The sequence below is a fragment of the Ovis aries genome, chromosome 7 (assembly GCF_016772045.2).
Source record: "Ovis aries strain OAR_USU_Benz2616 breed Rambouillet chromosome 7, ARS-UI_Ramb_v3.0, whole genome shotgun sequence".
Lineage (NCBI taxonomy): Eukaryota > Metazoa > Chordata > Mammalia > Artiodactyla > Bovidae > Ovis > Ovis aries.
Window position 1 is genome coordinate 7,629,266 of NC_056060.1, and position 26,149 is coordinate 7,655,414.

Here is a 26,149-nt window from a genome sequence, read left to right on the forward strand (position 1 = left end):
TAGGAAACTTTCTCTGCAGAGGCAGCACTTAATTCTAGAGAAGACCTTTGCCTCCATGTCATTAGTCAAGAAGGTTCCAGATGGGTTCCCGAGCCAGCAATGTTTTGAACTTGGACAGAAGCCCTGAATGACCTTGGGCAAAATATCTAGCCTATCTGATTTCTTTCTTTTCCTCATTAAGAAAAACTATTATACTGGATGGGGGAAGGGGCGGAGCACAAAACCAAGAGGGCCAGATCACTCATCTTCCAGACGCCATGGACCTCCGTTTCCTCCACGATGTCAGGGGGTCAGGCTGCAGGCACTGGGTGCTAAGGGTCCCTGACATCACTCTCCTCTGAGGAACTCAGGCAGGCCCCCTGGCAACAATCTGAAATGGGTAACATTTGACTTCTTCAAGCTTCATCCCACCTCCCGTTATCTGACGCCTTGGAGCTGAACTCTGGATGCCCCAGGACACTTGAGAAAGAATCCTGGGTGTTTTACTAACTGATACAGCAGGGTATGCATGTGTGTGTGTGTGTGTGTGTGTATGTATATACATAAAGCTAGAGAACATTACGGACATATGAACAACACTTACACCAAAAACTACATGAGAAATTTTTGCCCTTTTGTCTTTTTGTAAAGGTTCAGAATGTACTAACCCCTGATTTCACAGGGCGCATCCAGGACTTCATGCTGAATGTCACTAAGTGTTCAGTGTTTGGAACTGCCTGCTCATCCTGACTTGGAAGCAAGCTTATTTATTCAGCATAAAAGGAAGTATTTGAACTCACAGAGTGTGATTCTCTGCAACTTTTAAAAGCAGCACAACTGGACAGACCACTTTTAGGACAATAAGACATAGTTCTCTGTTCTGAATATTTTTTGCTATCTTAACTAAATTCTATCTATGTAGGAGCTCAACAATAAAAAGGACTTAGTTTTGGCTAATACAGGTAATAATTTAGATGACAAAAATGAGCCTGTTTTTCTGCCTAAAATTCCGTCTGTTGTCTTCTCCTCCATTCAGCTGTTTAGGTTTTGAACATTCTTTCTTGAAACTAAGCATGTAAACAAGATTTTCATGAATATCACCATGGCGCCTAGGTGCGTAGAATAAACTCTCCCCAGCCCACTCTTCGTTCTTTGCCTTGGTTTATTAGATCTAGCTGGCGTTTCCGAATGAAAGATTGGCATAAAATCAGGCAAAAGCAAAATGGAACTGTCCTTTGCTGACTGGCAGGCCCAGATCATGGTTTCTATTCCTTTCTTTCTATCTCTCCTCGACGTTTAGCATGGTTTCCACCGCAAAAGACATGTCAGAGAGATTATGCTTGGGAATTGACTAAGAGAGAAGTCCAGCAACTGAATTTGCATTTAATCAAACAACAGGCAGGCTGACAGTTTGTCCACAAGCTGAACCCCCACTGGTCCGGCTCTGGGCACATCCTTCCTGCCTCTGACCCAAGTTTCACTTGTTGTGATGGAGCTTCTTTCACAGAGACTCTGCAGGGCATGGTTTTGTCATGGTTCCCAACTCATCTTCCCCTCTCCAAGCGAGCATGGGGTTCTCTCAGTCCCATCCTAAGAAGCTGGATGATTCTCCTGAAGGTCCCATCCTGGCCTCTTTTTCCCCAAGCAGCTAACCATGTTGCTCATTTCTCTTTGGCTTCTTCTCTGATATTTACACCTTTGCCTGCTATCATTTAGAAGCTGCTAACAGGTTTTTCCAGTGGTCATGTATGGATGTGAGAGTTGGACGGTGAAGAGAGCTGAGCACCGAAGAATTGATGCTTTTGAACTGTGGTGTTGGAGAAGACTCTTGAGAGTCCCATGGACTGTAAGGAGATCCAACCAGTCCATTCTAAAGGAGATCAGTCCTGGGTGTTTTTTGGAAGGACTGATGCTAAAGCTGAAACTCCGGTACTTTGGCCACCTCATGGGAAGAGTTGACTTATTGGAAAAGACTCTGATGCTGGGAGGGATTGGGGGCAGGAGGAAAAGGGGACGATGGAGGATGAGATGGCTGGATGGCATCACCAACTCGATGGACGTGGGTTTGGGTGAACTCCGGGAGTTGGTGATGAACAGGGAGGCCTGGCGTGCTGCGATTCATGGGGTCGCAGAGAGTCGGAGACAACTGACCGACTGAACTGAACTGAACGGAGAAGGACACAGCACAGTGAATTCCATCAAAGCTCTCTTCTTCCAAGCCACCAAGTGGAAACCAATATCACACTCTACCCTGAGAGAGTATTTTCTTGATGCTACACTCATCTTAACATCTGCCATAGGGATGGGTTTGGGACTGTTTTCTCTTTTTCTGTTATGAAGCATAACCTGTCATTTTTCCACCTTTATTTATGCAGCTTGGGTTTTTCCTGACCCCTCCTCTCTTTCACCCTGGTCCCTAGACAGCGGAGCGATTAGAACATTAACATTTGTGCCCTACTGCCGTTCCTAGAGCCGCTTCACAATGACCCGCTGTCACCACAGGGCTTTCTCCAGGGTCCTGTCCATGATGGGCAGCTCTCAGGAAGGACAAATGCATAATTTCATTTTGTTTCATGAGACTATGCTGGCAGTTGAACTGGTTGGCTGGTTGGAATGAATGACCTTGCATTGAAAGCCATTGCGTTTTTCCTTCTCAGAGACATCACAGTTGCCCACCTGCCCTGTGAATTTTATGCTAATGTTATATACACTTTTGTGATGCTGCTGCTCTTGGGGGAGAGATGTTGCAATGCATGCATTGACTACTTTACATAGACGTCTACTACCAAGGTTTAACTCTCTGCCAAAACCAGGTGCTGTTTAAAAGTGTGATCATTTGTCAGATATGGGGTTTTCCTCAAGTTTCCCTTCACTGTAGGGTTTGTTGGCATCAGACTCAGGGACTGGCAAGAAATTGGTTTCAGGACCCCAGTTTGAGGGAGGCAAGTGATGGGGATGCACCAAGACATTAATTTTGGATTAACTGTTGAAGTTAATCATCCATGGGTATGACACACATTTATCGGGACTGCCCAGGTGGTGCTGTGGTAAAGTATCCATCTGCCAGTGTAGGAGACTCAAGAAACATGGGTTCGATCCCTGGGTCGGGTAGATCCCCTGGAGAAGGAAATGGCCACCCACTTCAGTATTCTTATCTGGGAAATTCCATGGACAGAGCAGCCTGGTGGGCTACAGTCACAAAAGTCAGACACGACTGAGCACAGCTCATCTAGCTGTCCATCTACTGTATGCAAGTACTGTGTGTACAAGCAGTGGAAGAAATTAAAGAGCTGTTAAACTAGAACAACAGATGATTTTTTTTTAGGAGCCACAAATCATAGAGACCCAAAATCTCTTTGCGGAATAAATGAAAATTACCTGGAAATAGTACTTTTATATATCAGCTCTTCTCTTTCTTTTTAAAAAAAATGTTCTAAAATAGAACCGTCATCAGAGGCACCAACGAAACCTGATTGATAGAGGCATCACAGGAGAAGAGTCAGCGCCAGTGCCCTCCTGGTGTGAGGTTCCAGTGGAGGAGGAGAGGGGAAGTGTGACCTCTTCCCTTTGTGGGCTCTTGGCCACCATATCCTGGGGATTTTTTCAAGGGACTGAACAACTCAATCAAGGGAAGTTAACAAGAGTCAAATTCCAAAGCCTAATTTTTGAGGACAAATACTATAAAACTGGTTAAGGCCCTGCCATAGAGTGGATACCCAGGCTTAGCTGAATTAAATCTATATTATCATAGAGAAGCACTAAATAGAAGAACTAGAAAAAATTCCTACTAATGTTAAAATAGAATGAAAACTGAAAAAGTCATTTAGATTTAAAAGTGGTATTTGTAAATTTGTCTACAAACCAATTGATGTAAAAGTTACAAAATTAAAGTGAGCTCAGATCTTCTGGCCCATGAGAAGTTAACCATCCTAGGTATATGTTTGGTAATGTTGGAATGGATTTGCATGAGAATTGGGGCTAAATTTTCAAAAATTTTGTCGTCAAAGGTTTTGTTGGTTATTGAAAAGGGCTCTTCACTTACTGGACAGATCCTTCTCTCCAAAGCATTTCTAGCTAGAGGCAGCTAACTGCTTTCTTTCTTTTTTGCAAAGCACCTCACGTAATTTCAAGGAAACATTATTTTAGGGCTTAAGTTTGTACTAATTAACAGATATTCCGAGAAGATATAAAGTCCAGACATTCAGAAGAGCTTAATTCACCACATTTTAAAAAGACACTTGAAGTTAACATTATAGTTTGCAGAAGATAAATTCCTAACTCTGTCTATTTTGTTTAATTTTGCTGCTAAGAATGTCCTTAATTCTTTCAAGTGTCTGTAGAATTCACTCTCAAAGTAAAAACAATTTAAATTCACCTGAAGATAATTTAAATAAACACCACTAGAGTGTGTGTAACACTTGGAGTGGGGAGAAGGGCTGAGGGCTTTGTGAAACCTAATGCTAAACATTCAGAGTTTAAAATGATGGAACATTAGACAGTGTTTTTTGTAGCGACTGTCTTGCCTTCCCTCCCCTCCCCCACTGGACCTTGTGGCTGAGCAGCGGGTGGTTCCTGCCTTAAGCTTCAACTCTGCCTACGTGGTCTTCGTTCACAGTAAATTCTCCCAAAACTATAGAAGATGAGATCTGGTGAAATAACTGTGACCCTCCAACGAAGTGAAGTCGCTCAGTCGTGTCCGACTCTTTGCGACCCCATGGACTGTAGCCTACCAGGCTCCTCTGTCCATGGGATTTTCCAGGCAATAGTGCTGGAGTGGATTGCCATTTCCTTCAAAATGAAAAAAGGTGCCATGAACTGAATGTGTCCTTCCCGTCCAATACCCCAAATTCATTTGTTGGAGCCCAATGTGATGGAGTAGAGATATACGGAGGTGGGGCTTTTAAGGAGGAAATTCATGCCCATGCTCAGTCATGTCTCCAGACGCCACTGTCCATGGGATTTTCCAGCCAAGAAGCCTGGAGTGAGTTGCCATTTCCTACTCCAGGGGATCTTCTCAACACAGGGATCCAACCGCATCTCTTGGGTCTCCTGCATTGGCAGACAGATTCTTTACCACTGAGCAACCTGGACGCAAGGAGGAAATTAGGGTTAAATTAGGTGGGGCTTCATGGGAACAGTGACAGACTTTATTTTCTTGGGCTCTAAAATCACTGCAGATGGTGACTGCAGCCATGAAATTAAAAAACACTGTTCCTTGGAAGAAATCCTCTGACAAACCTAGATAGCACGTTAAAAAGCAGAGACATTACTTTGTCAACAAAGGTCCCTCTAGTCAAAGCTATGGTTTTTCCAGTAGTCATGTATGGATGTGAGAGGTGGACTATAAAGAAAGCCAAGCACCGAAGAACTGATGCTTTTGAACTGTGGTGTTGGAGAAGACTCTTGAGAGTCCCTTGGACTACAAGGAGATCCAACCAGTCAATCCTAAAGGAAATCAGTCCTGAATATTCACTGGAGGGACTGATGCTGAGGCCGAATTCCACTACTTTGGCCACCTAATATGAAGAGCCAACTCACTGGAAAAGACCCTGATGCTGGGAAAGATTGAAGGCAGGAGGAGAAGGGGACGACAGAGTTTGAGATGGTTGGATGGCATCACCGACTCAATGGACATGAGTTTGAGCAAGCTTTGGGAGTTGATGAAGGACAGGGAAGCCTGGTGTGTTGCAGTCCATGCGGTTGCAAAAAGTCAACATGACTAAGTGACTGAACAATAACAACTCATGATGGGATTAATGCCCTGCTGAAAAGGAAGCTGCAGGAAATCTCTCCCTAGCTCTGTCTGTCTCTCTCCCCCGCCTCCTCCCAGCAGGCATGTTCCAAGGAAGGGCTGAGAAGATGGGTGTCTGTCAACCAGGAAGAGGCCTCTCGTCAGGAACCAAATCAGCTGGCACCTTGATCTTGAATTCCCCAGCCTCTAGAAGCGTGAGAAACAAACGTTTGTTGCTTAAACCTCCTAGTCTACGGTATTTTGTTATAGCAGCCAGAGCCAACTGATTTCAGAAGCCTTCCCCAGCCAGCTGGTTTTACTGACACGGCTTAGAAACTGTAGCGATCATATGATAATCTTTGTGTGTAGTAGGCAGACCCTATTTGTTGATGTCAGCACTTGCCCAGAACCAAATAGATTGCTACTGTCATTGTCTTTTTTGAACACCTACTGTATGTTAGACAACGGTCAAATTCCACCTCCATGAAAGCTCTCAATTTTTAGACTGTCAAAGTCTCTAGGGAAAAAAAAAAAAAAAAAAAAATCCTAGCTTGGAATTAAACACCTGGAAAGTCAGCAGACTTTCAACAGCTATAACTTTCCACACTGCTATCTTCAGCCCTCGGGGGTTACTTCTTTCATTTACTATTTGGGAACTAAAGTTGAAATCTGGGTTTCCCAACTGCTAACTTTTTTTTCTTTTTTAAATCAAGACAGCAATAGAAACATAAATAGCGACTGGAGTAGCATTTGCTAAAGGCTCAAAGGGGAGGACAAATAAAGATATTTGATATAGGAATTTAGAGGAGGGAGAAAAAATGAAGTTAAATTGCAAGAAGGAAAAAAAACTGATGCAGGGCTAGCCATCGATACCGCCCAGCTGAGAGGCTGCGTCAGAGTGGGGTGGTGGTGACCATGTGAATGAAAAAAGGAAGATGAAGATGCATTAATAAGCAAGAGAGACATTCACACACGCACACACCACCTGAGTGGCTAGCTGCATACCGAGGTGTGATCCTGGAGGAATCCAAAATGATGGAGATCAAAACTTCAAAAATCGAAGTGACTGGAAATGTCTGCATTAACAGAGGATGGCAGTCAGAGGAAAGACCCATTGGTAGATGGGGGGAGATACGGAATTGGTTGATTCTGATTTTTTACCGGTTGAGCTTGAGGTGACAGTTGTATTTATAGGATGACAGAAGGCAGGCGCTGGTGAGGTCTGCTTTCCTTGCTGTGGTATTCCTTGGTTCTCTGTTGGTTTTGCACTCACACTGACTAGATCCAGATGTGAAGTTAACTCTTAACAAGCTGAGTAACTGAGCTTTAGCAGTTGGTTGACTAATCCCCCCTGCCCTCCTCAAAAACTTTAGAGTGGAGGTCACCCCAGCAAAATATTTAAGCAGTGCTTTGTGAAAGTGTGGCAATTTCTGCTTACACAACAGACCTAGGGTCAACCCTCCCCCCATTCATGAAGGGAAGAGCTGTCCGTTGTTCTGTTTGAACCGGAAGACCAGGAGTCATTAACCAGTCCTCAAATGGAGAAGCTGGTCACCAGGAAGTGGGTCCCAGTGGCGCTTTAGGGGGCAGCTGAGTTTGGGGGTGGGAGCCACAATCCCTTCCCCAGATAATAAGTACCTTTCTTGAAAGATATGTTTGTTTGTATAGTCAGATTGCCATCATCAAAATGTTGATCTCGATGAGGCTTTGTTTTGAAGTAGTATAGATTTGCCTTACTCAAGAAAATTAAATGAATCTGAAGTCCAAAAACCGGTAAACCGACAAAGACATTAATTCTATTTGACTATACTAACAAAATGCTTGTTTATTTAAAAAAAAATCTTGAAAAGCATTCCAAACAAAGAGATTTTAATGTTTTAATTTAATACGTTAGGAAGGTGCATTCATGCCACCTGGATACAACGAATGCCATTTTTGCTTCAGTGTTTTAAAAGGAAATTAAATGTAATATATATATGCGATGTTCCTTGTCTACCTTTTCAGCTTCCACTCCTTTCTCTAATTTCTCAGAAGTTATTGCTAGTCTAAAATTGGCATATTTTGTCTGTGCATTTTTTATACTTTTACCAAAGGCGCATGTCTCTCTGTCTATTATGTAATGTTATTTTGTATGTTTGTTAACTGTATATAATTGGCATCACATATTTATCATTTGCTATTTTTATGTATCACAATGTATTTATTCTGCCACTAGATGACCTTTAGGCTGTTTCCAGGTTTTCCCTGGAACAACCATTTTGTATATGTTTCCCTGTATGTGGGAGTTTCTCTAAAGGATCTTAGTAGACATGGAATTGCTGGATTTCACAAAATGTACTTCTTTAACCAGAGAGGACCAACTTACACCTAAAAATGATTACCCAAAGGACACTTCTCCCAACATCATAGGAGAACTCCTAACTCCCCCACTTTTGTTATACTTTATCATTTTGTCACCTAATTGAGACAGGATGTGACCTGGGACCCTTTACTGGAGGGTCAAATGTCCTGGACAAACATCTCCTAGAGCAACAGAATGCAAAGAAATAATGAGGGACTGGAAAACCCTGCATGCACGCATGGCTGGGACAGTTATGAACAATAAGCAAAAAGGCCAAGTGCCACTTCCGAGGTGCCATGAGCAAAAGCAGGGTACCATGCATGATCCCTGCACACAGCACCACCAGGGGAGCAGGCAGACCACCCAAACTACCCTTTTCCGCCCGATCCACCAACCTGCCCCTGCCCTCATCGCGTTTTAGGGAACCACCCCACCCTCCCCAAGTAGCGCTATGAACAAGGGCACCTGCTTTTTGTTTTCGTTCTCTCTTGCTGCAGCATGAGTCCCAGTAAAGCCTTGCCCGATTTTCTCATACGGCCTCTTATCAATTTCTGTTGATTCAAGAATTCAAGAGTCCAGGTCAGTAACACAATGGGTATCTTCATTTTCATTCTCTGATAGTCGAGCTTCTTTCAAAATGGCCAAGCTCTCCTAGGTCAGCTAGAAGTTTACCTGCCTCTCATCTGCCAGTTAAGCCTGTGTTCCAGAAAGGGATGTGAGAGTCAGGCAATGGACAGAGACTCTCAGAAGACTTGACGTGTCACTAAGGTTCTTTTCTTCCGTGGAAACCATGTAACTTTTCTATGCCTCTGTTTCCTTGGCCATAAAATGATGCGTAGAGCCCACCAGTTCCACAGTTATCCTCTACCCTGACACTACTACCAGGCTTTTGTTTTTGAGAACTGAAACACTGGCTGTTACACTTATTTCTGTTCAGATTCTTCTTTTTAAAAAAAAAAAAAAAACTTATGCTGGACTGTAACATTTCCTTTTTAGGTACAGAGGTCTCTTTTGCAATAAAATGCAGATCCTGCTCCTGCAAAGCATCTTTTTCTGGGACAGGGAATAAGTTAGAAAATTTTAACAACCCACAGTCTTCTAGGACTTTGAGAAAGGCTTGAATGATTTCTTTCCTGTCATTTCTTCATGACTTACTTCTTTGGGTGATGCTTTTGAAAGCACATTGGTCGCTATTCGGTAAAAATGTTAAAATGATCAATAACATGATATTATTGGAAAATGACCAGATCATTTCAAAGGTGGCTGGAACGTTAAATGCCACGATCTTTATTCAAAAATACTTTTAAAATCCTGTTTGATGCTCTTGATGTGAATAGTCTGTTTTGTTATAAAGTTGCTTTTTAAAAAAAAAAATAATTCATTTCAACAAATCGGGAGATAGATGGCCTCTGAAAACAATCGTTTTTAAAATAATGTTGGGACTTCCCTCATTGTCCGGTGACTAAGACTCTGGGCTTCCAATACAAAGGGCCTGGGTTCGATCCCTGGACAGGGAACTAGATCCTGCATGCCTCAACAAAGACTGAAAATCCCATGTGCTGCAATTAAGACCCAGCACTGCCAAATGAGTAAATAAAAAACATTTTGAAAAATAAAATAATAGGCTTAAAAAATTGTTTGACTAGGTCTAGTAGTTTTCCAGTGTCATCTTTTGTCTTACATTAAAGAAAAAACTCTTCTTGGTTTCTGAAAAAACATTTTTCATTAGACGGCCTCAGTTTTGTTTTAATATTTGTGCAAGCACAGTCCGATGGCAAAGTAAGCTGGCACTTGCCTTGTGTTTATTTGAATCACTCTCCTCCAGGGTTAAACCCTAAGAGAAAATAGCCCAGAATTCTGCAGACAAGTTTCTTTCCTGAGATGCTGCAGAGAAGCAATCTGTGAGATAGTACTGTTACCCCGTGAACACAGACTGAAATCCAAAAGACTAATTTCAGCACTTGCAAAAAAAAATCAAGAGCGTTTGCTTTTACAATTTCTTCTTAGCGTTGAGTTTTCCATAGAAACGTTAGCCATGACAAAGCTTTGAAACCTCCCCAGAGCCTTCAGAGAAGAGCTGACAGCTGGAATGTGAACTTAGAACCATTCTCCTGCACACCACCTATTTTTGTTTTAATCTTCACCTTCTACCATTAACAGATATTTACTTATTACACTTGGTGATATTTATATATTGATGGCACCAACTGTTTTGTATTAAAACTCTTTTTCCGTCTTGCTGGCCTCAGATCAGCCTCACTGAAACTCCTCACTTCCCTCTTCGAGCTCTGCCACAGCCCCTTCCACCTGGTATCAGTACCCCCAGCTGCCCCACTCCAATCCATCCCACTATCTGCTGCAAGAGTCCCCTTCCCTAAATTCTGTTGCATCATGCTGCTCCCATGCCCTAAAACTTTGAGCTCTCAAATATGGCTATGATAATATCCAGTCCTCTTTGCCCACCTTCAGTGACCTCCATGATCTGAAACCAGCTTCCAAGCTCCCAACCTCACTCAGCCTCATGTACCAGCCCCACTGTCCCTTGTTCTTGCCTGTCCTTTGGAAATAGACCTTCTGCATCCAACTCTTACCCATTTTCTCAAGGTCTACCTCAAACCATGTGTTCAAATGCTATCATCTTCCTTGACCATTCTGGTGTACAGTGATTTTCCTCCCATCTCTAAATACATTTAAAAAAAAGAAAAAAAGAGTCCCTCAGTCATGCCTGACTCTTTGCAACCCCATGGACTGTAGCCTGCCAGGTTTGTCTGTCCATGTTGATTCTCCAGGTGAGAATACTGGAGTGGGGTTGCCATGCCCTCCTCCAGGGGATCTTCCCGATCCAGGGATCAAACCCAGGTCTCCTGCACTGCAGGTGGATTCTTTACCATCTGAGCCACCAGCTGCTGCTGCTGCTAAGTCACTTCAGTTGTGTCTGACCCTTTGCGACCCCGTGGACGGAGCCACCAGGGAAACTCTTAAATACATAGACTACCCACTTATTTGGGTCCTAAATCATACACTCATCCTGAAAACTGACAATGTGTGAGTAAGGGCTTAATTGTTAGTACTTAATACATGGAATCATTGAGATGAAATGAACTTGAAATATCCAGTTCAGCATGTCCAGAAACACAGGAAATTCCCCTTGAACATGCCCCTGTCTGGCTGAACGCTGACAGAGTACTGTACCTCAAAATGTGCTTATTTCACCTGTGAATTGCTTTTATAAGAAGGGGGCTCTGCTTTTTAGGGAGAAACCTCCCATTCAGCCCATTCTAATCCGCTGAGAATCTCATGACTCCAGGGGGGAAGAAAAGAGGGGAGTGGGATAGAATCCCCTTGCTCTTCCATCGGAACACATTCCCCTGAATCCAACTGAGATGCCTCCTGCTTTTTTTCTACCATCACAGGGCAGCTTGTTAGAAATGCAAATTCATGAGCCCTGTTCCAGACCCAACTGAACTGGAAGCTCTGAGGATGGGGCTCTGGAATCTGAGTTTCCACAAGTTTGAGAAGGACTATAGCTCCCGTGTGAATCGGGAACCAGCTGGCCACCCTGATCTTCGCAGACTTAAAAATGCTTAGTGTCACTATGCCACCTTTTCTCCAGCGAAATCGTTTCTTATATCTCTCCCTGGGTTGTTTTATTTGATCAGCCATCTGGTCAACCCATACATTCCACGTTTGACAGCCACGTTAGGTCACCAGTTAAGAGTCCCACATGCCTCCAAATCTTAGCACTCCGAGACGCGAAGAAAAGAAGCTCCAGGTGACTGCATTAAAACAACAACAACAACAATAAAACACCAAACTTTAAAAACTGCCACATGCAGTTTAATTTCCTTAAAAGCTTGGCCGGAAAAGGTTTTTGTGGTGTCGACCCCAGCTGGGCTGGGCCGAAGTTCTGTACTTGGGGGAGGGGAGCAGGCAGAAGGAGAGCCCAGGCTGGTGTTTTGAGCGGTTGCTCGGGGAGTGTTTATCTTCTCCCTCCAGGAGACACACACTCTCAGTTTCTGGTCATGAAAGGGGAACCCTGCATTTTATAGAAAAGGAGTCACAGAAACAATGTTTGCAGCGAAAAAGAAAAAAAAAAAAAAGGCGCAATCTCCCCAGAGGAAAAGGAACCACGCTGTTTGTCCCTCTGTAACTGAGCAACACCCGGACGGCTGGGGCTGGCTGTATCTTCTGCGGTTTTTCTTGCTCTTTTCCGCGGAGGTTCACTTCCACCCTCTTAACGCTCCACAAGTGAAAAAGCAGGCGGGGCGGCCGCGGGCCCCAGCTGCAGGGGATCCCGGCCCAGGAGCAGCGCAGCCCCCTCCTCCAAGCCTGGGGGCCGGACGGGGGCGGGTCCAGGCGCCCGGGCGCTGCGCCCGGCGGGCGGTAGAGGTCGCTGCGCGGCGGCGCGCGCTCCCAGCGCGGTGGATAACGGGGCCGGGCTGGAGGGAGAAAGGAAACCTGCCCGGGAGGCGGCGGCGGCGGCCCAGAGCGAGCGAGGGAAGAGAGTTCACTTTTGCTCGGGTGTCAGCGCGCGGCGGCGGCTGCGGGCGCTGACGAGGGCGCACCGAGCAAGCCGGGCGCCTATCTCGGGCGGCCAGGCGGGCACAGCGAGAAGCCGGATACGAGCGCGCCGGCGGGGCGCGGAGCGGCGAGCCTGGCCAGCGAGGGGAGCCGCGGGGGGCGCGCCCAGGGCGGGCCCCCAGAGCCTCGCAGGATGCCCCACGAGGACCAGCCGTCCCTGCAGAGACCTCGCTATGGCTGTAAGTCCGCTGGGCGTGCGGGGATCCGCTGACTTTGGGGGGCTTTCTCCCCCAAGGAAGGCTTGGAGAAGCCGGGGGAGCCGAGTGCGCGCCGCAGAGGAACAGGAGGGCAGCGGCTGGGTGGCTGGCAAAGTTGCGAGTTGGAGTTGCAAAGGCTAGTGAGCAGCGTCCTCCAGCTCTCCCCACAGGTCACAATACCCAGCTGGCACCCCAGTCCCTACCCCCTGCACACCCCACCGTGGCGCAGAACTGGGTCTGCGCCCTGAAACACACCGAGTTGGGGGCTTAGGGGTATCAGGTGAGGACCCCGCGGAGCTCCTAGCCGTTGCTGGCTCGGGCCAGGGGGTGGCGTTAGGGACCCGATTCTTCCAACTCAGAAGGGGAGGAAAGTTTGCTTGTTGTGGCTACAGGTGGGCTCCCTAAACAGTGTGCCCGCGCATTCTGCTAGTGGCAGCGCTGGCGTTCCTGGAAGGGCTGGCATCTCCTACGCCGCTCCCTAGAGCTTCACCTGGGCTGCCGGAGCTGGGAGTCCTTTCCTGCTGCAGCTGAAAGGGGCACCTCCGGTCCAGTTCCTCCCATTCCCCTCTTCCCGTCCCCCGCCTCCCCTGGGCCCTGCGGGGACTGTGCGGCGCGCGGGAGGATTGCAGCGGCGCTGGGCTCCCTGGGATCCGGTTGGAGCCGCGTGACTTGAATGAGACCCTGTCGGTTACCCCGCCGGGGGCTACCGTCAGAAGGACGTTGCTTTGGCCGATCGTTAAGTGGATAGAGCCAGATTAGATCCAACCACGTGGCTTCATGTGCAGAGTTCAGAGTCTTTACCAAACATGTGCCAGGAAGTATTTCCTTTAAAACAAACAGAAAGTTGGCGCGTTCCCTTTTTCTCAGCAAGGCTGATGAACCCATGGTCGCGGATCACAGGTTAATCTTTTGCCCGGGCTGGCCTTGGTGGCAAGGGTAGCGGGTTTGGGTTAAGGTGGTGATTCCTGTTGCAAGGTTACCTTTTGTGGTTCTAACTTGTTGTGAGGGCCACAGGCTTGCCTCATAAAAAGGGAGTAGTCAACCTGCTCACCCTGGCTTCTCTCCTCGAGGGCCTTGGAAGGGAACATCAGAGATGAGAAGTTTTCCCAGGTGACCTTTTCTGTGTCAGCCAGTGAGGAGTCAGCTGCGTCCTCTGTCCTCTAGGGAAATGCATTTAACACTTAACCCCAGGCCTGCCCTTTGTAGCCTGAGTTTGCACTTTGCTTAACCACTCAGAGGGCAGAGTTCCTTGAGCTGGGATGTGTTCATCCAGAGGGATGTCAGCCATCCTCAGATTGTTGAAAGTCCTGGATATGTCAAGCTCCCGGAGCGTCTGGCAGTTTCATTGTGTCAGATTATAAGATGGTCACAACGTGTGAAAACTAGGCGAGTGTGCATTGAAAAAGGGGTTTTGATGTCATATCTTAAACCATGATCTGTTCAGTATTGTGCCTCGCTAGTTGAGTGTGCTGGGCAAACGTACGAGAACGCAGTGCGTTAATGCTGCATTTCCACCCATTTCCCCGCATGAGCATTTGTGATGGTGCTTGGTTTTCATTCAGTGCACCTGCGGCGTTAGAGTGCTCCTAGACACCGCTGTCAAGTAGGTTGAGATCCCGCAAGCGTGAAGAGCATTCTGTGTAGCCACTTTGGAAATCCTCGTCTAACTTTACTTTTGAGCTTGATGTAATGAGTGGTGTACCATCTATTTGGAATCCTTCCCAGGAAGGCTTTCTTTGGTCACCTAACATAGTAAAAAATGGAAAGTATTTGCCAATTTCCAGACTTTATGACCACCCTGAACTCTTTTAGGGCTTTAACACAATAGCCTGTTATGTCCTTAAAATGAGCACTTCTATGATTTTGATGCCGGATTCATAAATGGTGTATGTTCATGGATTCTTTTTATTGCATTAAATATCGTTATTTTGTTTAAAAGGTACAACATCAGCCATATGAAACCCCAGATCAACAGCTACACTTAGAGATCTCCTGAACTAAACGGCACTGTTTGAGATGAGTGTCTTGTTAGAGGAGGTCATTTGCTGTCACCATTTTCCTCCAAGTAGCTCCAGAGCTGAAGGTGGTATGTGTGTAATGTGTCTGCCTGCTCAGTCATGTCCGACTCTTTGCGACCCCATGGGCTGTAACCTGCCAGGCTCCTCTGTCCGTGGGATTCTCCAGGCAAGACTACTGGAGGGGGTTGCCATTTCCTCCTCCAGAGGGTCTTCCTGACCCAGGGATCAAAGCCGAGTCTTCTGTGTCTCCTGCACTGGCAGGCAGGTTCTCTACCACGGTGCCACTGGGGAAGATTTGTATCGTGCACACCATATATCTCAGATGTTCTCTTTCATGGAGAAGTCAGAAAAGCAAACAGGTTTTTCTATTCTGTGTGAGGACAAATACCACGTAGAGAACACAGCCCGAATGCTTTTGACATGCAAGGTGTAACTTACAGGGAGCTTACTGTGTTGCTGTGTTCCTTCATTCAGGATAGTCCAGGTACTTACTCCACCGATACAAGTGCTGGTCAAATAGTATTTGGAGCTGTACTTTTGGGTTTTCCCCTCATCAGATGCAGACTGAAGGAAGTAATTGTTCAAACTGGGGGATGGGTGATCACAAAGCAATGAGATAGTTTTCCTAGTGGACAAACAAATGGAAAAATGACTTCACAAATATATGTATGTATTTTTTTATTAAATACAGTTGATTTATAATATGTTAATTTCTGCTGTACAGCAAAGTGATTTAGTTTTATATATATATATATATTTATATACACATTCTTTTTTGTATTCCTTTTCATCATGACTTATCACAGGATATTGACTATAGTTCCCTGTGCTATACAGCCTTGTTGTTTATCCATATATATATAATAATTTGCATCTGCTAATCCTAAACTCTCACTCCCTCCCTCCCCCACCTTCCCTTCCCCTTGGCAACCACAAGTCTGTTCTGTCTGTCCTCACAAATATTTTTAGTCATAGCATCATTTAGATAAAATGATGCAAGATCTAAATTCTTATATGTCTGAGGATGTTCATAGTTTATTTGAAAAATAATGTCTAATGGAATACACCTTAGTGTTAATAGATACTACCTAATGTCAACTCTCCACGCAAAAGGGGACAGCAGAATGTATTAGAATATACGGTTTCTGGCTTTCTGGGCCTTCCGTCAACACAGGACTGAAAATAGTGCTTTGGGCTTTTCACAGAAAGACCAGAGAAGAATACAGGATTGTATTTGCTGTGTTGTATTATAGGGCAGTGTTTTTTCTTGTTTGTGGGTTTGGTGAGTTATGGGTTTAATGAAACCTCGACCTTTACCAAGCAGGGTTCATCCCCAACATTTAAGGATAAGCAGACTCCCTATTGGGATATATATATTCTCAATATATACTTCCTATATATTGTAGTAATTTCAATTCCAGTGCTGCATATTCCTAGTAAAACATATTTGAGACTGGTCTTTAAAAACAGCTTTTTGGTAGTTTGAATTAAGCTGTTACATTTGTTTTAGGTCTGGGCTGATGTTCTGCCATTTCTCCTCCCCTTGAATTGACATTTATTTCAGTAATTCTTTTACAAAGTAAATTAACTCAGTTCAGGGCTGTTACAGTGTCTCTCTTCTCTACCAGGCTGAGGGTCTGTGAAATACCACATCGTGTGTTCTTGAGGGATTTCTCAATGAGTTCTTCAAGGTTCCCTTCTCAGATTTCTGACATGAGAGATTGCTACAGTCTTCCTGATTTGCACATTGGTGCGCTGAATTAAAACTAAATAGACTTCTAGTTGATCCTTGTTTCTTCCACATTGGCCACTTCCTTTGGGAACCTGTGAAGTTATTTTTTGAGATATTGTTTAGTCACTAAGCCATGCCCAGCTCTTTTGCAACGCCTTGGATGTAGCCCACCAGGCTCCTCTGTCCATGGCATGTCCCAGGCAGGAATACTGAAGTGGGCTGCCATTTCCTTCTCCAGGGAATCTTCTTGACTCAGGAATAGAAGCTGAGTCTCCTACATTGGCAGGAGGATTCTTTACCACTGAACTACCAGGGAAGCCCTTTAAGACATTACTACAGAACTAAACAGGAGTATTAGCTCCCTAATACAATTCTGTAGAGGTGATGCGGAAACGGGAAGGGCGAAGCCGCTATACTAATTCAAACGTGAGTAGAACATTACAACCAGAGTCTTTCTACAGTCGAAACTAAATTTAAGTGGAACTTATGCTTAGATAATGATCTGCAAATAACTTTCGTGCTCTTGTAACAAACTATGATGTACTTGCTGGACATGCTGCCACCATGATCTGTCAAAAGTTTTCTTCCAGTTATTTGACAGTTTAAAAGACCAGCCATAGCAAAGAGGGGCCTTGTGACCAAGATGATTTTGCTTATCGCTGATGATCCAGTCAAACTTTAAGTGCCTCCTGTGGGTGAGTAATCAATGTATCTGTGCCAGGAACTGTGGTTTTCTGCCCTCTGCAAAATCATGAGAAATGTTGTCAAAGATCAGTGTTTCACTCTTTGCTTCTCTTGAAGAAGTGTAACATAAGCCCAGCATGGGTGTGTGTGTGTGTGTGTTGCAGGGGAAGGTTCTGGCTGGTACTTTTAGTGTCTGATGCTCTTGTCTGCATGATGAGATTTCCAAATCACTTGGTGACTGGTGTGTTCTGGTGGTCAGCACTACTAAGCTTATTGCTTTCCCAGTACTAGAAAGTTAAGTTCTGAACTATTAATCTCAGGTGTGTAAAACAGGATTGAATACACCTGTGTTTAAGGGCTTCCCTGGTGGCTCAGACAGTAAAGTGTCTGTGTACAATGCGGGAGACCCGGGTTCGATCCCTGGGTTGGGAAGATCCCCTGGAGAAGGAAATGGCAATCCACTCCAGTACTGTTGCCTGGAAAATCCCATGGACAGAGGATCCTGGTAGGCTACAGTCCATGGGGTCGCAAAGAGTTGGACACGACTGAGCGACTTCACTTTCACTTTCACTTTCGGGCAGCTCTGTGTTTTTTGAAGAAGGAGGAGGGGTGTATGCAGTGTTGCCCTGAGATGCAGTCTGTAATAGAAAAAAAAATCAAGTTCCTCCTACATGCACTAATGTTGTGGTTAAGCTTTTCAAAAGGTGCTTTCAGGTCACCAGCTGAAGTGTTCTTTTAGTATGCTTTTAACTTTAATCGCATATGTCCTCAGCCCCAGTGACTTGTTTGGGAGCATTTAAGCTCGTAATTCCCAGTTTGTTGGAGAACTTAGCGTTGTCCCAGGCGTTAGTGAACCCCTTGTTTCTCGAGGGAGCCATTAGTTTGCTTTTGCCCCTCACCTTCCCACGATCTAAGCTTCTCAACAGCTCATTTTCTTTACAAGGCGAGTGTACCAGCAGATCTAGTGCCTCCCAAGTCTACCCGGCAACCAAAGGAGAAACAAAGGCGATTCCGCTTCTGACCTGAGTCGGGTGAGCCCTGCAGGGTAGGCACGTCAGCACACGGTGTGGAGTTGAAGTTGGTGAGGTTACCAAGCGCTTGTGTGTTTCATGTGCCACTGTTACCATTTCCTTGTTATTACCTCTGAGAGGACCAGTGGTTTTCCCTAAGCTGAAGCCCATGACACTGTCTCAAAACCACGCAGCTACCCGGCGACAGGGGGTGGGGGTGGGGGGTTGGAGGCGGATGCTGCCAGACCGTCAGTCTTTCTCACCAGCTGTTGCCAGTTGGCCTTCTCTGACTCATCCAAGGAGGTGTCCTTCCTTCCTTCTGTCTGTTTCAGGTGTTTGTCCTGACTTTATCAAACTGCAGAAACCTGTGGCCATTTGGATGGCGTGCTCTTTTAAAAGTAGGTGGGCAGGATTCTCTCCAGTTTGTTTTACTCTTTTACCAGCCTCCCCCCACCCCCTGCCCCAGGGAAAAGCATCAAAGAATACATGGGCTTTTTATAGAGTATATCCTGGCTTCCAACCATTTTATGTATATGTAGAGACATTCCATCTCATGGTGAGGCACGGAAAAGAAAGAAAGGCTTTTCTGTAATATAATGGTATGCTCCAATGATTCCAAATAGGATAATTTGTAAAACACACTTTATTACATGTTCTGTGTTAGTCGCTCAGTCATGTCCGACTCTTTGCAAGCCCGTGGACTGTAGCCTGCCAGGCTACTGGCAATGCGTTAAAGTCTAGGGTTGATGAGAATCAGACAGAAGTTTGTAGTGGGCTGACTGACTGGTGAGCTAGTGCCTTTTCACTTTACCATTCCATTCTGCTTTTCTCCCTTAAAAGGCCGAACAATGTCAGTAAGTGGCACAAGGTTTGGTATTGAGTAGATGTGAGTTTAAATCCTGACTTGGCCCTTAACGGCCTGAATAGCCTTGGGGTTTTCTCCTATACCTTGAAGGATGCTGTTTTGCATTCCTGTGACCGTGGCCAATGTTCCTGGCAGTACAGTTCAGTTCAGTCACTCAGTCGTGTCCGACTCTTTGCAACCCCATGGACTGCAGCATGTCAGGCTTCCCTGTCCATCACCAACTCCCAAAGCGTGCTCAAACTCATGTCCTTTGAGTCGGTGATACCATCCAACCATCTCATCCCCTGTCATCCCCTTCTCCTCCCGCCTTCAGTCTTTCCCAGCATCAAGGTCTTTTCCAGTGAGTCAGCTCTTTGCATCAGGTGGCCAAAGTACTGGAGCTTCAGCTTCAGCATCAGTCCTTCCGATGAATATTCAGGACTGATATCCTTTAGGATGGACTGGTTGGATCTCCTTGCAGCCCAAGGGACTCTCAAGAGTGTGCAGTCCTGGCACATAGTGCTAAACACCTAGTGGTGATTTCAGTAATTGAGTGCCTGACACGTACAACACATTGGGGATGAAGGAAAATGGGTACAGCTTTACACTTCATAAGAGAGTCTGGAAGTTGAAGGGTAATGCCTATACTTTTATTGGTGTATTTCCAAATTCTGTGGACATGAAGACACAAGTGATGGATTTGGATGGGGAAATGGGATGCCTCGTGAAGGGGGTGACCACAACCTTGAGGGAGGTCAGGAGGAAAATGGAAAGGCATTCCAGTGGGTCTGTTGTATGGCTGTTTGGTGGGGTTGATGTTTAGGTGGTGTGGATAGGTCCTGTGGAGGGAGGGGTAGCCAGAGGGGAATTTGTCGTGGAAGCCTTTGTTTACCATGTTGCAACAGAAGACAGTGCTGTCTTGAGGAGAGCAGCTTAATCTAGTCTCTCCCTGAAGAATCTTTTTGTTCTTTGAGAGTTTCCATTAGATTTTCTGGCCAGGTGACCTGGTGAAGTGGGGGATGGTGTGAAGGTGGGTGTGGTTGGAACGCACAGGGCCTGGAGCAGCAAGAGGGTGGGTGAAGTTTGGGGATGTGTGTGTGTGTGTGTGTGCGTGTGTGTTGGGGGAGTGCCCCCTCTCTCGTTGCTCAGAGGCCCCTTCATTGCGCTTCTGTTTTTACTGGTCAGGTTTGCCATGTAGTTTCACTTTGGATGGACGTAAATCCTGATGATAGCTCTGGAACTGGTGGCGTCCAGGGAACCCAACGAGAGGTAGATCTGGAGCCTCGCTGGTGCCCGAGAGATTCCAGCCAGGTAGACAGCTAACGCTGAACCATTTCAGAAGGCAGATTCTCTGAATTCTCTGAAAACAGGTTTTTGTTTGTTTTGTTTTGTTTTTTCCAAAGAGAATGTAGCTATAACCAGGCAAGGACCTTGGCAACCAGATTATCTAGGGGCTAGGGCTTCTTCCACCTCTCCCCAGTTCATACAACTCATCCTCCCATGACTTAATGATAATTTTTCTTAACAAATTTCTCTGGAGATTTAGGGCATCCACAAGATGAGCATCTCAATTTGAAAGTGGCAGATACCGTGTCTCCAGTTCATCAGCAGGCCCTCCCGTTTGACACCGCTCTCCCTGGGCTCTCGCTCTGTTTTGCAGTCGCGAGTTGTGTGTGGCCCTTCTCCCCAGGGTGCCCAAAGGCACTGCGAGCTATTTCTGCGCAGTGGTTTTCCTGGCGTGGCCGCAGAGCATCCCCTGAGAACCTGTGGGAAAGGTGATGTCCCTTCCCCACCCAGACCTTCTAAGTTGTTTTCCACAAGCCCTCCAGGCACTTCTGATGTAACTTCGGATGCTCCAGTGCAAGGGGGGAAAAGCATTCCTAATACACAGATTACCCTTTCCACAGGGCTGGCAGGTTTTGCCAAGTCAGTAAAAACACGTGAGCACGTTACTGAACACTTTATTTACAGTATTCCTTGTGTGTTTGATTCTGAGCACACACAAGCACTGTGTACAAACCCCGGCATTGATTTCTGTCCAGGCTTGCGTTTACTGTATAGGCTCTGTTTCAGTATGGCTTTAAGGTTGCTTTTCTCCCTTCTGGGAAACAAATGTGATTTAGATGATAAAGTCCCAAATCTCTGCTGACTAGGCGATTAAGTGACGTCAACTCCCCAGAGATTCCTAGGGGTAGGTGGTGCTCTCTGGAGCCGTGGGGAAGGCTGAGTGAGCTGGATAACCTGGTCGTGTAATAAGGAAGGTCTCAGCCCTGGCCATTCTGGACTGCAATCTTTGTAGGGGTGGGTGGGGCTGGACAGTAAGGGTTGGAAGATGTCTTCTTCTGTTTTTTTTTTTTCCCCTCCAGGACCCCTGGTGGCTCAGAGGTTAAAGTGTCTGCTTGCAATGTGGAAGATCTGGGTTCGATCCCTGGGTCGGGAAGATCCCCTGGAGAAGGAAATGGCAACCCACTCCAGTACTCTTGCCTGGAGAATCCCATGGGCGGAGGAGCCGGGTGGGCTACAGTGCACGGGGTTACAAAGAGTCGGACACGACGGAGCGACTTCACTTTCACTTTCTTTCCAGGACAACTTAACAGTGTTTTTCATTCATTCCCAAGTTTGAGATCAGTTGAGTATGTTAGCAGAGATACTGTTTGATAGGAATTAGTGCATTCAGACAGTGCCCCCATTACAGGAAACTATTCGTCTGGTTTTTTTTTTTATGCTCTTGATTAAAGATAGGACAGTCTTCTGATTTTTTGCTTAGGATCTCCAAAGAAGATGACTTTTAATTGTTCGCCTTTTCCTGTTCCTCCTGAATCTCTAAAGAAAGACGTTTTTATGTCTTTTTTTTTTTTTTTTTGCAAATTGAGGTATATTTGTTGTTGCTCAGTCACTAAGTCGTGTCTGACTCTGACCTCGTGGACTGCAGCACGTCAGGCTCCCCTGCCCTCCGCTATCTCCCCGAGTTTGCTCAATTTCATGCCCATTGAGTCGGTGGTGCTGTCCCACCATCTCATCCTCTGCTGCCCCCTGCTCCTTTTGCCTTCAACCTTTTTAAGGTAGAATAGTTCCTAATAATTTTGCTTCACTTCTCTTATGTTATTGCCTGATTGTGAGCTCAATCTTACATAATATTAAGGCAATTCCTTAGTCCTCTTCTTATAAATGGACTTGATTTGCAGCAGATCTTTGAAATACTTCAGTAATGCTTAGGTTTAGTACCTAACCCGTAACCTGGAATCCTGGTACCTAAGGAAGACACTCAGACTATATTTGCTGTTATTACAGGTTTTGCTTAAAGTTTCAGCTTTGCATTGCTGGTCTGAATGAGTAACTTGTTTCTATTCTCTTTAGTTAAATTAAAGGTAATTTCAAGAATTTGACTGCTAGGCAAGTATTTAACGTTGAGTTTAGACTTGCCTTCACCCTCTGTGGAACCTAGGCAAGTTACTTTAATTTCTCTGCTCCTCCGTCTCTTCTCCTGTAAAGTGCCGATGGGAAAGTGTGTGCTCAGAGGGTTAAATGATTTAATGCTCTTTCAGAATGTGTCTCCATGGCATCAGCACTTGAATGTCAGGGGAGGGGGATCGCCCTCATCTCTGCTGGCCCTTGCCTGTCTTCCCACCTCACTGCCCTCATCTCAAGTTAACAGAAAATGGATTTAAAATCTTGGTTCCGTGCACATTTTTAAAAATTTACATATAATTAATCCAAACATCCTGTGCTTTCTTGAATGTATAAACTCATGGAAAATAGTTATCTCTGTGGAGGTGGAGTTGGCCTGTCAATTTGGAGACCAGATTCTTCTTCGTGTATACTAAAAACAAGCAAAAGCAAACCTAACATGCTCTATTGTTGAATGTTAACAGATAAAGTTGGATGATGGGTTGGATTTTTGCACTGCATTTTTTTGCCATCTGAAAAGTGGTTGTAGAATTGTCACTAGCATACCAGAGTGAGGGATTGTCGCTCTGCAGTTACTCGGCATCCTGTTATCTTAGGGTTAAGCTGATCATTGCTGTGGGTTGGAGAGCCCAAGCGTTCATGACAGTGTTGAGATGGGAAGGAACTGCTTGAGATAAGTGTTAATCTGTATGCCTAGTTCACATTGTGGAATCTGACTTCAGTGAGAGGGTCCTCCAGCCTTCTGGTCAACCTAGTGCTGTGGGGATTTAGAAGAGGGGTTGAGGAAGGGGAAGAGGAAGTAGCTGCTTCATTAGACATCTCTTACTGCCTCTAGAAGGATAATGAAGCTTTAGATTCATGGGCCTAAAGCTGAAGGGAAGCTCAACCTATGGGCATAACTGGAGTATTGGAGGCCTTGGATGTAGAAAATTTTGGCTGCTTCTTGTGTGTCCCCAGATTACTCATTCATTCTGCCTTCCCTGCTTTCTTCTACCGGTTTTTTTTTTCCCCCATACCAATGTTTCCTGTTGACCCTTCTGTATTAGAATTAGCCAGACTTGACTGCTTCCTCCCTGGGTCCTTGGGTATGTCCATCACTTCCACATTCTTTGCCTCGGCCCAGGGCTGGCCAGGCAGGCTTCACAAGGTTGGGGTAAGAAGTAAGTCACATCGTCAGCTTCACGGAATATGAGTTCTCCTTTCACCTACTCTCTAAACTCTGCTCCCCTCCCCATATCAAATCCAAAGCCTTGCTCATTCTGAACTCTTAGAAAGTTTTTCCAAGAAATGATCATTACACAGCCGATACCAGAAGGCTCTTAGTTTTGTTCTGTATCTACTAATGAGTTTTATGTTCAAAAGGAAAAAATATTCATTTAAAGAGAATGTATAAAGAGACAGTCACCTGTCCACAAGAACCAGGGACACAGAACCCTTTCCTTGCTTTGGCATTGCTTCTGGGGACAGTTTCAGAGTTCTTCTCCTCCGTTCTGCCGTAGAATATACGCTGTTGTCAGTCTGAATCGGCCTACAGTTTGGAGGGTTGTGCTTACGTGTTACCCTTCAAAGTAGGCTCTGATTGTACCTCTTCACATGTGACTGGTGAACTCTGAGGAAGAAACGGGGCTTATAATGTGCTTCCATGTAGTAGTTTTGAAATCTCTGCAAATGTGTACCTTTGATCTGTTGAGCAGGACGGACAGATCCAGCAACGAAACAGGAAGACAGACTTAACCTGTGTACGCGTGAATACCTCGGGAAGGTTATGCAGACATTGTTTTAGAGGTTGCCTTTGGGGAGAGAAACTGAGGGCAAGGGTGAGAATGAGAACGGCGACCCACTCCAGCATTCTTGCCTGGAGAATTCCATACGGACCGAGGAGCCTGGTGGGCTCCAGTCCACGGGGTCGCACAGAGTCGGACACAACCTAGCAACTCACACTACGCTATGAAGGAAGAGTGGAAGGCAGGGCCGCTGGGATCATTTGGGACGGAAGAAATCCCCCAGGGCCACTCAGTGTCAGCAGTGGGGCGCCCTCTTAGGTTAATTGCACATCTTTTGATTGTTATACATGATGTCTCACGTCTCAGTTTAGAGCTTGTCTAATTCCTAGTTGTCAGCCTCACTGCCCATTATAATCTCCAGGGGAGCGTCACAAAGAAAACACTCTTTCTCTGAATCCTGTGCCCTAGATATTCTGTTTGTTTTGGGGTAGAGCAGTGGCATAGATATTTTTATTTTTTATTTAAAGAATCTTTGAACCCTCAAAACCACAAAGAACAATGTTTTGAAAGTCCATCTCTTTCCCGTGCTAACATCTTGCTGCACTATTGCATCTGAAATCTGACAGCTTAGCCCTAAATACCTCACCCCATCACAGGCCAACAAGAATATTCTCTTCCACAGCCCCCTCCTCAGTACCACCAGTACCATGCCTTCCAGTCCACCATCCACTTTTAAATTCTACATGAAGACTCTTCAGCTGAACTTAATGGCCTTTTGGGGGGGAGTTGGGAGGGATCCAGGGTCTGGTCACGCTTCTCACGTTTGTTTCCTCTGGCTGTGATCCCCGCAGCCTGTCTGTCCCCACCAGCCTTGCCCGTGCTGGCACTGTGCTTCTGCTCCCTATCAGTTCAGTGGCGTTGAACCCCCTAAGAAGCACAGGCGCATTTCCTGGCAATAATGCCTCCTGAGTATCAGTGTTGCCCGCCAGTGCATCAGAGGCCCGCTGTGCCCACCCTCTTACTCCTGGTGATGAACAGATGGTAAAACATCTCCACAGGAGGTTTCAGGGTGCAACCAAGATTTGAAATTCATTTAATTAATTAATACCCCTTTCTGTGTCTGTGCATTTGCTGTAAAATACACTAGTTAAAATTTACTGTTTTTAAGTGTAAGGTCAGTGGTATTAAGTGTATTCACATTTTTGAGTAACCATCACCAGAACCTTTTCATCTTCTCAAGCCAACACTGTCCCCATGAGACAGTAACTCCCTCATCCCGCCTCCTCCCGCTGCCTGGAGCTCACCTCCCTCTCTCTCTCTCTCTCTCTCTCTCTCTCTCTCTCTCTCTCTCTCTCTCTCTCTCTCTCTCTCTCTGGTTTTGACTACCCTGGATACTCCATATAAGTAGAATCAGACAGTCTATTTCCTTTTGCAGCTGGCTTGTTTCACTTAGCTCAGTGTCCTCAAGATTCATCCAAGTTGTACCATGGATTAGAATTTACTTCCTTTTTAAGGCTGAACAATATTCCATTGAACATATATACCATGTTTTATCTGTTCGTCTGTTGATGGGCAACTGAGTGGTTTCCACCTTTTGGCTATTGTGAATGACGCTGTCATGAACACAGGTGTACAAGCATCTGTGTGAGTCCCGGCTTTCATGTCTTTTGTGTGTGTACCCAGAAACGGGATTGCTGGAACATGTGGTACTTCTATGTTTAAATTTTAGGGGAACTGCCCCACATCTCTCACTTTTCAGTTAAGTGAATTGAGGAAGCCTCAGTAGGGTCACATATCTTCGAGTTCAAGGGAGAGCTCACTGAGAATGCAGGCCTCTAGGCCCCTGTTCGGATCACCACCGCAAGGGCACGATTGGGTCCTTGTCTTCTGCACAGGGGAT

The 26,149-nt window shown here is 45.6% G+C and overlaps 1 protein-coding gene across 1 annotated transcript in view; it reads left to right on the top strand.

Annotated features, from left to right (window-relative positions):
• The first annotated feature begins 12,466 nt into the window (after positions 1-12,466).
• IQGAP2 (IQ motif containing GTPase activating protein 2) overlaps positions 12,467-26,149 on the top strand; it is a 307,827-nt gene continuing 294,144 nt past the window's right edge. Inside the window, exon 1 of the mRNA XM_012180670.5 lies at positions 12,467-12,811. Coding sequence (XP_012036060.3) covers positions 12,766-12,811 — 46 coding nt within the window. The 5' untranslated portion in view covers positions 12,467-12,765. The remainder of the gene's footprint in view (positions 12,812-26,149) is intronic.